We start from the raw sequence: 14,289 nt of genomic DNA, 5'->3' as shown, positions 1-14,289 counted from the left end.
TCCAGGTGTGCGACTGTGGTGGGTCTTGCTGCTTGACATCAGTGGATCTGCGTTGGTGCCTTTGTGAGCAGCACTTGAGGGCATCAGGGCAGACTGCCTGCATTTGCATGGCTGAAGTGGGACCAAGTGCAGCACCCAAAACAGTGTACTTTGTGAGCCTGCACAACAGTGACAGGTGACACTACAGAGTGTACTTCCTAGTGAGCAAATCCCATGGAGGTATACTTGGTGGCTTCTCTACCAGCAGAAATGCTCCAGTCCTGCCGACATCCTATCACATTCCATCCTCAGAAATGGATCTGGGGGCCTTTATTCCAATGACTGGTGAGCAGACCCAGCCGTCGACAGGGCTGTGACAACCACAGAACAAAGAGGAGACCCCACTCAACATCCAGTGAAATCTCTGGTCACTATAACACCAGTCACACGCACTATCAAGGGGATAGCAGCCAGCACACATGGAGGAAAGATGTGACATCCATCCATACTAAAAACATCTCTTACAATAAAAATATTAGATGCATGCAGGCTACACAGGGGTTCTCCCACATAAAAACAACCCTTCAAGACCACAATAGATAACTATTACTCCTAAATCACAGAGTCAGAGAAATATAAGTAAAATGAAGAAGCAGAGGAACAACTCCCAACTAGAAGAATAAGAGAAATGTGAAAGAACAAACAATGAAATAGATCTCTCCACTCTACCAGATTTTGAGTTCAAAAAGGAGATAATAAAAATACTGAAGGAATTAAGGGAGGCTATTGACAGAAATGCAGATTACTGTAAAAAGGAACTACAAACTATAAGGAGGAGCCAGATAAAAATCAGAAAGCTCGATTTCAAAGATGAAAGCCAAGCTAAAGACAATAAATAGCTTATCAAATAATGCAGAAAAATGAGTAAGTGATCTGGAAAATAGGATAATGGAAATCACATAGTCAGAACATCAGACAAAAAACAAATGAAAAAAAATAAAGTCAATATAAGACACTTATGGGATAATATAAAATGTGCTAATCTACACATAATAGGGGTCCCAGAAGGAGAAGAAAAAGAAGAGGGGGTCAAAAACTTATTTGAAGAAATGGCAGAAATCTTCTCAAACATAAAGAAGGAAACAGATATCCAGATATAGGTATCCATTCAAAGAAGATGAATCCAAGCAGACCTACATCAAGACCTACATCAAGATGTTATAATTAAAATGGCAAAAGTTAAAGAAAGATTCTAAAAGCAACAAGAGAAAAATAGTTAGTTACAAAGTTACAAGAGAACCACCATAAGGCTATCAGCTGATTTCTCTACAGAAATGTTGAAAGCCAGAAGACAGTGGCAAAATGTATCCAAAGTACTGAAAAAGTAAAAGCTGCAACCTAAGATACTCTACCCAGCAAGATTATCATGTAGAGTAGAAGGAGAGATAAAGAATTTCTCAGATGAGAAAATCTAAAAGACTACAGCAATACTAAACCTGTCCTGAAAGAAACATTGAAATTTCTTCTCAAAAAAAAAAAAGAAACAAAAATCTTTAGGAAAGAGAAAATCAAAATTGGAAACAAAACAAGAACAACAATGAACAGCAAACGAATATACATGAAGATGTGAAAGAGGACATCACAATCATAAAATGTGGGATAGGGGAGCTAGAAGATATAGATTTCTTCTTCTTCTCCTCCCCCTCCTCACCCTCCTTCCCCTCCTCCTCTTTTTTTGTTTTTGAGAATGTGTTTGACCCTATATGATTACCCCCATAAAGCAAGTATAGTAGATATAGTAATGTGTTAACATACTTGAAAAACAGGGCAACCATAAATCAAAAACATTAAATACTGTCACAAAACCCAAAAAGAAAGGAACTCATGCATAAAACAAAGGAAAACTATCAACCACAAAAGGAAAAACGAAAAGAAAAAGAAGAAACAAAAAATACAAAAGCAACTGGAAAAGAAGTTTTGAGATGGCAATAAATCCCTACCTATCAATAGATCTTCCAGACAGAAAATTTGTAAGACAACAAGGATCCTAAATGACACAATATAAAGTTAGACTTAATTGATATTTTCAGAACATTACATTAAAAAAAAAAAAACCCAGAATGTACATTCCTTTCATGTGCACATGGAACATTCCCTAGGATAGATCACATATTTGGACCCAAAACAAGTCTCAGCAAATTAAAGAGAATGGAAAATATTTCAAGCTTTTTTTTTTTTTTACCACAACAGCATGAAACTAGAAATCAACCACAGAAAGAGAAATGAGAAGATAACAATTGCATGGAGACTAAGCAACATGCTACTAAAAAACCAATGGGTCAACAATGAAATCAAATAGGAAATTAAAAAATTACTTTGAGGCAAATGACAATGAAAACTCAACTATAGAAAATATATGAGATGCAGCAAAAGCAGTCCTAAGAGGAAGATTCATTGCAATACAGGTCTTCGTCAAAAAACAAGAAAATCTCAAATATGCAACTTAACCTATCACCTAAAATGATTAGAAAAAGAACAAACAAAACCTAAAGTCAGCAGAAGGAAAGAAATAGTAAAAGATCACAGAGGAAATAAAATAGAGATTTAAAAAAATAGAAAAAATTTATAAAACTTAGAGCTGATTTTTTGAAAGAGTAAACAAAGTTGATAAACCTCTGGTCAGGCTCACCAAGAAAAAAAGAAAAAGGACACAACAGATAAGCAACAAAAGAGAAACAAATTACAACTGATACTACAGAAGTACACAAAATGTAAGCGAATACTATGAACAATTATATGCCAGCAAACTGGATCACCTTGAAGAAATGGACAAGTTACTAGAAACATAAAGTCCACCAAAACTAAATCAAGAAGAAGTAAATAATTTGAACAGACCAATCACTAGAAGTGAAATAGAATCTGTAATAATAACTAAAAGACTCCCTGCTAACTTAAGTTTAGGACCAGATAGCTTCCCTGGGGAATTTTTTTTAAGGTACAAAAAGAACTTACAGTGATTTTTATCAAACTCTTCCAAAGGACTGAAGAGGAGGGAGCACTCCCAAACTCATTCTATGAAGCTACCATCACCCTAATATCAAAACCAGGCAAAGGTACTACCAAAAAAGAAAACTGTAGGCCAATATTGTTGAAGAACATAAATGCAAAAATTCTTAACAAAATATTAGCAAACTGAATCAAACAACACACAAAAGAGATTATACACTATAGTCAAGTTGGAGTCACTCCAGGGTCACAAGGGTTGTTCAATATATGCAAATCAATCAATGTGATATTCCACATCAACAAAAGAAAAGATGAAAACCATATGATCATCTCAATAGATGCAGAAAAAGCATTTGATAAAATTCAACATCCATTCATGATAAAAGCTCTTGCCAAAGTGGGTATAGAGGGAACATATTTCAACATAATAAAAGTTATTTACAACAGACTCACAACCAACACAATACTCAACGGTGAGAAGTTGAAAGCCTTCCCTCTAAAATCTAGAACAAGGCAAGGATGCCTACTCTCACCAGTTATATTCAACGTAGTATTGGAAGTCCTACCCATAGCAATCAGACAAGAAAAAGAAATGAAAGGGATTAAAATCAGATGGGAAGAGGTAAAATTGTCACTATATGCCGGTGACATGATACAATATATAGAAAACACTAAAGACTCCATGTAAAAACTACTAGTGCTGATAAATGAATTCATCAAGGTAGCAGGATACAAGATTAACATACAGAAATCTGTTGGATTTCTTTACACTAACAATGAAATGTCAGAAAATGAAAGTAAAAAATGATGTTTTAATATCATATAAAATACTTAGGAATAAACCTGACAAAGGAGGTGAAAGGCTTCTTTGTAGAGAACTATAAAACATTAATTAAGAAATGAGAGATGATTTAATGAATGGAAGGATATTGCATGCTCTTGGATTAGAAGAATTAATATTTTTCAATGGCCATACTACCCAAAGCAATCTACAGTTTTAATGTGATCCCTTTGAAATTTCCCAGGACATTTTCTGCAGAACTAAAACAAATAATCCTAAAATCTATATGGAATCACAAAAGACCCATAATTGCCAAGGCAATCCTGAAGGAAAAGAATGTCAGAATGGCCATCATTAAATGGTCCACAAACAATAAATGCTGGAGAGGGTGTGGAGAAAAGGGAATCCTGCTACACTGTTGGTGGGAATGTAGTTTAGTGCATCTGCTATGGAAAACAGTATGGAGATTCCTTAAAAAACTAAAAGACTTACTATGTGATTCAGCAATACCACTCCTGGACATATATCTGGAGGAAACTAATTTGAAAAGATGCATGCACCCCAGTGTTCATAGCAGCACTGTTTACAATAGCCAAGACATGGAAACAACCTAAATGTCCATTAACAGATGACTGGATAAAGAAGCTGTGGTATATTTATAAAGTGGAATACTACTATCCTGTAAAGAATAAAATAATGCCATTTACAGCAACATAAATGGACCTAAAGATTATCATACTAAATGAAGCAAATCAGAGAAAGACAAATATCATATGATATCATGTTGTATCCCATATTATATGTGGGATCTAAAAAAATTACACGAACTTATTTACAAAATAGGAACAGACTCATAGACAGAAAACAAACTTATTGTTACCAAAGGGGAGAGTTATATATATATAAAACAATCACTATGCTGTACACCATAAACTAACACAATATTGTAAATCAACTGTACTTCAATAAAAAATAAAATGAAAGAACTATACTCTAACTGCATGTTGACTATTAATAATGTAAAAATTCCAATTTTAATCATTGTTTCTATGATTGCATGTGTAGCGTTGCTTCTCTAATTACATTTAAAAATATTAATATTTCTTAAACTTGTATTTTTTCCCCACTTGTAACAGGTTGTGCAATGTTAACATCAGGGGATGCAACTGTCCTTTAGGTGCTTATATATTACTGGATAATAGTAGGGAAGGAAACCTGACCTTAAAAACAGAAGTGTTTGGTATTCCCAAGAGCCCTTTACAGAGTTATTTATAGATCAGTTAATGGGAAATCAATTTTATCCGTCTTTGAGTTGGTCTTAAAACAACTGTTTTCTCTTATTCAAAAAATGCTAAAGTACTTAGCATTTTGTTTCCCACTGTTGCATGTATTTGATGATCACAATTTATGTTTATTGTGCTCATTTCTTTTCCCTGCCCAAATGGGAGGAGGAAGGAGAGACATTTTAATTCTGGGCCTCTAGCCATCAGCACTGTCTCAAGAGCAGTGATAACAGTGAACATTTATTGAGCACTTATGTACCAGGCCCTGTGCTTTATGCTTTATGGGAACTTGTTCATTTGATGAGCATCTTACGTGGTCTTTGTGCAAATCGTCTTAGTTACAATGATTCTTTTCTGTTTATGGATGAATAATTTGATGCTCAGAGTACTTAAGTAATATGTCCAAGTGACATAGGCTGTCATAGATAGATGCATAATTGAAAACCCAGCTTATCACTACTGCTGTTGGAGGCCCAGACAAATTTGGTGATTTTTCCCCAGATCGTGTAATTAGTTAGTAGCAAAGCTGGAATTAGAACTTAAGTACTTAACTCTCAGCTCACTACAACATTCCAGTACTGTGCCACCTTACAGTATTTGTAATGAAAACCAGAACTCCTTCTTGCTTACAAAAGCAACTGCCAGGAGGGCTTTCTCATGTATACTGTTCTTAGTATTATGAATCTTGGCAAAATGTCACATATTACCAACCAAAGTAGCTTCTACAGTTATCACTGACAGTGCATCTGTGTGAGGATCCCAGGATTCTGGTGCTTTGGTACTTAAAAAAAAATCACCTATCAATAATTTCTATTAGCTATGTGCTTATTTTACCCTAAAGGGGAAAGCCTAGTACCATATGCCTAAATATTAATTTTTTATACCTTTCTTAACAGAAGAATTCTCCCACAGCACACTCGGGCCATATGTTTTTAGCCAGTGCATGCTGTTTGTCTTTTCACACACGTGACACAGCCTGTGGAAGGTTTGGAGCCACAAGGAGTGCTGCACATCCTGCACACAGGATTATGGAAAAAGGGATCAGAGAAACTGCCCTTAATATTTGATTAGGAACAAACTGTAAAATGATAAATAGGCAAATAAAGCCACAGCAGAAGTAGAACAGGCCAACTTGTCTGCAAAGAAATTCTCTTTTCTTTGAAAGAATTATGTAAAGCCCTTGCTTGAGAAGGAGTATGGATTTATTAAAAAGAAGTTCAAGACTTTTGGGTATAAGCCAATTCATATTTTTATATAGCTTAGAGACAGTTTTCATAGCAATGAAATCTTATACCACTTTATAGTACAAACCTTTATCATTTTTTGTTTTTTCCCCATAGTATGGAAAACAGCTTAAGGTCACAGATTTTTTTCAAATCTGCCAGGAACTCATATTTTCCATATTTTGGGGATAAGACAGTAGATTTTAAACATCTGGCTAGTCCCTATTTAAATAATTGTGTGTTCTATGTGCATCATACATATATAATTGTATTTTCATTCTATTTACCTTTTTGTGTTTTAGACATTCTGAAATCTGGATTAGATTCTGACTCCAGTAGCTATTGGAAGTCACTCTCCTAAACATTGGCTAAAGCAAAGTATATTCCCCCCACCCCCTTTTCCACATAAACTCAAGTATGGCTTGTTTTCTTATATTTTCATTGTTCTCCTTTTTTCAAAATTAAGTGACTACGGGAGCATGTAAGAGTTGTGCAAAATGAAGTGCTATAGTATTTTTAGAGCAGGGGAGACTTTAGAATTGGCTGGAGGAAACCTCAATTTTAGACCCTGGCCCATATTTGCTAACAATGTGATTGCAGTCAAATCCCTTAAGCCAGCCCAATTTATTCTTTTGTGACGTGGACATAGTGCTGGCAGCTTTGGAGCAGTATTGTCACACAAGTGAGCTGGTGGACGTGAGGAATTTTGAGTTTTGCGGGAGAGAACAGGACAGAGTAGTCTGAGGTCAAGGCTACTCTTCCCACTCCTATCCCCACCCCCACCTGCCTGTCTCTCCCAACCCCCCAACCTAATTACAGCAAAGCAACGAGGAATGGAAACTGTTCTCCCTCATTGTTCTGTGCTAACCGTTGGGTAAGACAGTTCCTCTTCTGGACCTCTCATGTTTCTGCTTATATTTCACTCACTATTTATTGAGTACCCATTATGTGCTAGAGTTGGGGATATGATACAGATTTGGTTCAGAACCTGCCCTCGAGAAGCTCACTTTCTCAATCTTTCTCTCTCTTTCTTGGAGATTTACCTTACCTTTTTTGTAAGCACAGCAATACTTAGAAAGATATACTTTTACCGGACTGTTGAGTACTAGGAGGGCCTATCAGAAAATGTAGCCTGCCGTAACACGAGAAATAGAAATTGGTATGGCCTCACTTGTTGTCTGAGACTTGGAATGAGGTGGACAGACATATCTTCAGCTCTATTCTGTTTACCTGTGTTTAAAGGACAGACGAATGATACTGAACTTTTTTCCTTCTGTGGACTGGAGATGGGGCTAGCCTTTATTCTCCAGAGAACAGTTCAAAGTGCAATTAAGTGTGGGGTGAGGAAAAGGTTAAAAAGAACTGGGTTAAAGGCCGGGTATTAGGATAAATGTGATGCATTCTATTTGTACTCCAACCAGAGTGACTGCAGAGAGTAGCCTAGATACTTGTTGTCACAGCTGCTTTGCTTCCCTCATTGGTGCCCTCAGTGGTCAGCTGTGGAGAAGGGAGTTTGTCTGTTTAGCTTTGCTTCTTTGAGGACAACTGGAGAATGATCTCACAATCAGGATGGTAAGTAAAAAGCTTTCTGAATATTCATCCAGCCATAGACTCACTTTTGTGTTTGAGGGGAATTAGTTTTGTAACAGACAGCAGCTACTCCTGTGCTCTAAGCGCCACATGGATAGCAGCCTGATTGGGATCCAGGAATGAAGTTGATCACCTGTGCTGTCCCATCCAGATGTAGATGAATGTTGAAATGGCTTCTCTCTCCTAATGTGCAGTGGAATGGAAACAACAGAAGGAGTGGTTGAGGCTTTGGGAAGTTGAGACCACAGTGATGACTGGGAGATTCCAAAGAGATGGTCCTAGAACAAAGTCTTACCAGTTGCTGGTTTGTAGTACTTGATGTATATAACAAGCTGAAATGATACTTTTGATTATTGATCCAGTGAGGTTTAAGTGGCTGCCTTAAAAGTAATGTGCTTTCACAGTTGAGAAGTGGAAATTGATTGAATCTGAAGGAATTGAACAATCAAGGATGGCAGGAAACTGAAAACTGTGCACTTTTTTTTTTTTTAAAGTCTTTTGACCCTTAGAGAAAGTGCTTTGGCCTTGCCAGAGTTTTCACTTATACTATTATATCCTGATCTTTTAGAGCTAGTTCTTAAAAAATTGAACTTATCTTCTAATAGCTACACAGTAGCTGTTACTAATTGCAAGGACTTAGAAAGGAGGTCTCAGGAAATTATTCTTGGAGTGTCCCATGCTATTTAACTATTGGATGGGACAAGTGATGCAGAAGTGAAATGATTTAAGCTGTCTGTCATCCTCCCTGTAAGAGACACCACTGCTGTCTCCTTAGTTGTCAAAGTGGAGAGCCATCCCTTTTTGGTCTACTCTTAGGGTTATTAGAATACATACCAGGATGGAGTCCAGCATTCCAGAAACTAAGATTCTGGCTTTAGTACTGTGTGTGTGCTCTTGGGCCTGTCACTTAACCTGCATGGATCTGATTTTCTCATTAGTGAAAAGAAGTTAACAAGCTGATCTTTAAGATCTCTTTGAGCCCTAAGAGTTCTTACTCCATGTCATCAGCATGTCAGGTGGATTTTCTCTTTCAGAATGTAGATTTTTGTGCTGTTGTCACAGCAAAATACTCTAGCCTATGCTGATTGATATAACTGATTACTGCCTACTTGGTACTTTTTAGAGCTTTATATGTATTAACTCACTTAATCCTAGAACAACCTTATGCAGTAGGATTATTAGTCTTATTTTGTTTTTCACAAATGAGGAAACTAAGATACAGAGAGAATATTTTTTCAATGGGTTATTTATTAAAAGTACTGTTATTATATTTTGAAATCATATATGTTAAATATCCAACTAGAGATGTATATTTGACAAATAATTTATGAAACTTAGGAGTTGACTCTCTTAAAAGTAAAACAATGAATAGTGAATAGGGTGGAAGAAAGGGAGGGAGGGAAGGAATGAGAGAGAGAGAGATTGTTTAAAAATCCCTCCCCATCCTGTGAGCAGAAAGATGATCATTGTTCTATAAGGTGCCTTCCTTTTGCTCAAGAATCCCTTTTTAGAAACAAGGAGATTCCTCCTTAATTTAAATATATTAAAAGGGAATGAAAACTAAATGATGTGGAAATTTTTGAACACTAAGTTTTAGATTGATCATCAGATTGTGTTTGGTCATGCTGAAGTCATTCGGTGACTAATAAAATGATTACTTGGAAAATAAATTTTGCTTCTAAATAAATGTACAACCTGGAAGTATCCATTATGACAACCTCTGAGTGATGAACAGCTTGGTAAGGGTGGCTAATTTTTAATTTTGAGAATTGCTATACCTGTCATAATTGCCTACCTATCTGCTCTCACTCCTCTTGCTCACCTCCCTACTCTTTTTTTTTTAGCCATCCTGAAGTATTTGTGCCAATTTAGAGGTCAGATGATGCAGTGGTTCATGCAGAGGTGTTGGGGTCAGACTTCCTGGATGAACACCTGGCTGTGCCACTTACTAGCTGGGTAACTTAGTGCAGGTTACTTAACCATTCATCCGTTAAATGGAGATTATAACAGCAACTGTCTCACTGGGCAGTTGTGAAGGTTGAAGAAGCTTAGAACTGTGGCATGTGGCAGGGGCTACACAGATTTTTGCTGTTACTGTTCCTTAATAGGTCTGGTCTGTCTTTGCTTCTGGGCTTTTATACTTTCTCTACTCTTTCCATCATTCCTCATGGGACTGACTCTCATTTATTCTTCAAGACATAGTTCAGTGGTAGCTCTTGGTTTGGGGTATTTTCTTACATGTCTCTAGCCTGGGTTACATCCTCTCTGCATTTTCAGCCACCTTGCTATGACTTCTCTTGTATTTCTATTACCAATTCACTTGTTCACATGGACTGGAAGCATGGACCATTTCTTTTCCTTTGTTTTCTTTTCTTTTTGATATTTCATATGTATGAGGAAGACACTGGGTAGTTGCATGCTGAATGGATAAATGGACTGATTCTCCTTTCTATTCCTCTCTCCCTCTCATTCTTTTTTTCTATTTCCTTTCCTTCCTTTCTACCAAACTTCCTCCTTCCTTTTGCTCTCAAACCTGGTACTTGATGCATTATGTTAGATATTCCTCACAGGAATCCTGTGAGGTAGGTATTATGATTATCCCTGTTTTGCAGGTTTGGAAACAAAGAATCAGGGTAATAGGCACCTTGCTCATCCAAAGGGGCAGCCCCCTTTACAGAGTTATCTTCCAGTGTTGCAGTCTTTGCTTGAAGCATTTTGGCTCTTTTTTTTTTTTTTTTGGAAATCCCTTCTGGCTAGTTTATGAATCACGTAAGAAAACCAATCTTATTTTTGGTCACTTTCAGAAAAGATGACTTCCAGTCTAAGCATCCTGATTCATCATGTTCGTCTCCACATAAGCTTAAATTGTCTCAAAAATCCAAGCCACTTTCAAAGGATTAAGATTTGCCATTGTCAAGAATGTTTAAATGACCCGAAGACAGTTGCACACTCCCAAGAGGCTTGGCAGCAGCCATATCACTAAGCTGAAGACTGCTGATGCTCATGTAGACTTTGTTTTGATGTAGTTTAGGGATGGGCTGCTAGTGGAGGAAGGTCACATGACCTTATAATCCTACCTGATGTTTTCTGTGACGGCTTTGAGATAAAATTTATGTATCATACATTTACCCATCTTAATGTAAAATTCACTGGGTTTTGGTGTATTCACAGTTTTGCAACCAAAACCACTGTCTAATTCCAGAACATTTTTATTATCCCCGAAAGAAACACCACACTCTTTAGTAGTCATCCTCTGTTTCCCCTTCCCAACACCCCTGACAGTCACCAATTTATTTTCTGTCAATGGATTTGCTAATTCTGGATTTTTCCTACGAATATAATTATATGACAGTGGTCTTTTGTGACTGGCTTCTTTCACATGCATCTTGTTTTTAAGATTCATTCATGTTGCAGTGTACATCAGTACTTCATTGCTTTGTATAGCTAAATAATACTTCATTGTATGCATGTATCATGTTTTATTTGCTCATTCGTCAGTTGGTTGACATAGGTTATTTCCACTTTTTGGCTACTATGAATAATGCTTTTATGAATATTTGGATGTGAATCAACTATTGAATGGATAAATACAATGTAGTATGTCTCTATAATGGAATAATATTCATCTGTAAAATCAATGAAATACTGATACATGCTACAACATGGATGAACCTTGTAAGTGAAAGAAACCACTTACTGCATAATTCCATTGTTGTGGAATGTCCAGAATAGGCAAATTCATAGAGAGAGAAAAATAAATTAGTGTTTGCTAGGGCCTTGGGGATAGGGAGGAGTGTGGGGAGTGACTGCTGAAGGGTACAGGGTTTCTTTTGAGGATGATGAAAATGTTCTAAAATTTATTGTGTTTATGTTTGTACAACTTTGTGAATACACTAAAAACGGAATTTTGCACAAGGGTGAATTATGTTTTAAAAATTCATAATCAGTTCATATATACCAATTGCTTACTCTGCATTCAGTACCCTGTGAGGCACTGTTGCACAGGACTTAGAAAGAGAGTGCTCGTTCCTTGTGCTCTAGGAGTTGCTCAATGGATGTTCCTAAATAGAAAGTTGAAGTGGATTCCGACAAAGAGTTTAGTCAGTGCATCACTCGATGCTAGTTTCTGGGTACAGACCACACTCAGAAAATTCTCAACTCCTCTGAGTGTCAGCTGTGTGAATTCAGAAAAATTTCCAAATGTGGACTGCTCCAATATTTATGTATGTATCTTAGACATGGTATTATCCATGACTTGCAATACTGTGAGTTCTTTGCAGGCAGAACCTATGTTTAATGTCCATCTTGATTCCCACGCTTAGCCTTGTGTCTGCCCTACAGACAGGAGAATGTGTTTGGTGAATGGATGAGTGACTGTGTTTTGGAAGCCCCTTGGTTTGTTGCTAGGACGAAAATGCCTTCAGCTTATAGCTGCCTGCTCTCATCAGCCTGGGGGTTACTCCTGTGGAGAAAATGTTGCTGAATTCACCAACTGTCCTCATGCAAGGGTTTCTTTTCTCACAACTGGTAACTATTTTGTTTCTCTGATACTTTCACTCTGATTTTGGTTAAAATGGTGACCTGGAATGATACGTGAGTACATGTGGAGTGTTATGCTTTCCTCCCTGGTAATATACCCAAGACATTGGGTTTCTGGGTCAGTGAGATTTAGGAAAACAAAAGGAGAAATAACCCTCACTTTTTTTTTCTTTTTTAAAATCATGCTTATCAGGCATCTCTGCTATAGATTCTGTGTAGCTTATTGGTCTTTACTGTAATATAAAATTGTTTTTTTTTTCTCTGTGAAGATACTTTATGTTGATTAAGTTCTTTCTGTTAAATATCCTTCACTTGCACTGGACTTTTCTTTGTGTTGATTTTTGCTTCATTTTTTTTTTTCATTTCCCATGCTGTTCAGTTACTGGATGCCAGAAGAACCAAGGTTTGTCCACTCTTTGCAGCTTGTTTGTTTTGCTCTTCACATCCTCACCTCCTTGTGTGTGTGAGTGTGTCTGTCTCTGCATTTGTTCCCTTTTGCTTGCAGATGCAGTAATCCTGTTTACTAAACCTATTCACAGTTTTATTTGTAAAAATAAGGTCCTCGTTTGTGTCTACTTGTAATGGATGCTATTATTTTTATTTTTAAATGGACATGCATTTATCACAGAAAATAACAGACAGTAAAATAAAGAAGACTTTAGGAAACGAGGAATACTGAGTCTGGAGCATTGTGGGTATAAAGAAGGTGTGTTTGTGAAAGTTTCCCTCTAACCCTTTCCACTTCCTAAAATTGAAATGCTGTAGATGTATAATTTCCCTTGTGACTGATACTAATATACTGTTTCTGTGTATGTGTACATTTCTCTTCTCCTAAAACATTCAGAAAGCATCACTGAATTAATTCCCCCTCTCCATGTGCTGTCCCATGCTTCTGAAGTCACCCTGGAGGACTTCGCGGCTGGCCCTCTGGACCTCATGATTAACATTCCATCTTCATAGTGTGATAGCAGCAAATAGCACTTGGCACGTCCATTGACTTTTTTCTCCTTTTTCCTTTCCTGCTCCATCTTTCTCATCATAGCACCTGCAGTTGACAATCCAGGCACTTCAAGATGAGCTGCGAACCCAGAGAGACCTCAACCATCTCCTGCAGCAAGAGAGTGGTAACCGAGGAGCCGAGCACTTTACCATTGAACTGACCGAGGAGAACTTCCGGCGGCTCCAAGCTGAGCATGACAGGCAGGCTAAGGAGTTGTTCCTATTGAGGAAGACCTTGGAAGAAATGGAGTTGAGAATCGAAACACAGAAACAGACCCTCAATGCCCGAGATGAGTCAATTAAAAAGCTCCTTGAGATGTTGCAAAGTAAAGGCTTGCCGTCCAAAAGTCTTGAGGATGACAATGAACGGACGCGGCGGATGGCAGAAGCTGAGTCTCAAGTCAGCCACTTGGAAGTGATTTTAGACCAGAAAGAGAAGGAAAACATACATCTTAGAGAGGTAAGGACATTCACTCTATTTCCCCAAAGCTGTATTTTACAAGTTAAAATATGTTAAATATGTTATCAAGTTATTTTCACAGGTTGGAAGTTATCTACAGTCTTAAAAAAATTCCCTTTGTCATCTGTTTTATAATCTTCTGTCTGTTTATCACCTTTAAACTGGAATTTTGCATTAGTCTGTTTTTAACTCTGCTTACTACACATATGTTCCATTATTACTCAACACGTTTTCAGGATCCAAGTGTGTGCAGCACATGTCCATTCTAAGGTGGTTTACAGTTGCTTTCCTACAGATCTCCATTGTTTCAGAGCCTTTTAAGTACAGTACTGTTTAAGTTTAGATGTTTATCAAATATTCTCTTTTTAAAGGAGAAAAATAAATTGGTGATTAGCAAAACAATGAACCTAAATACTTTTATAGCTGAAT

General features: G+C 37.1%; 1 protein-coding gene across 6 annotated transcripts in view; it reads left to right on the top strand.

Annotated features, from left to right (window-relative positions):
• ERC2 (ELKS/RAB6-interacting/CAST family member 2) overlaps window positions 1-14,289 on the top strand; it is an 874,625-nt gene that overhangs the window by 140,119 nt on the left and 720,217 nt on the right. For all 6 annotated transcript variants that reach the window (XM_072941512.1, XM_072941513.1, XM_072941511.1 and 3 more), the window contains exon 4: window positions 13,444-13,860. In XM_072941512.1, coding sequence (XP_072797613.1) covers window positions 13,444-13,860 — 417 coding nt within the window. The remainder of the gene's footprint in view (window positions 1-13,443; window positions 13,861-14,289) is intronic.

Source organism: Vicugna pacos, chromosome 17 (assembly GCF_048564905.1).
Source record: "Vicugna pacos chromosome 17, VicPac4, whole genome shotgun sequence".
In the NCBI taxonomy this organism is placed as follows: Eukaryota; Metazoa; Chordata; class Mammalia; order Artiodactyla; family Camelidae; genus Vicugna; species Vicugna pacos.
The sequence above is the reverse complement of the archived record's forward strand: the minus strand, read 5'-3'. Positions and strand labels throughout refer to the sequence as shown.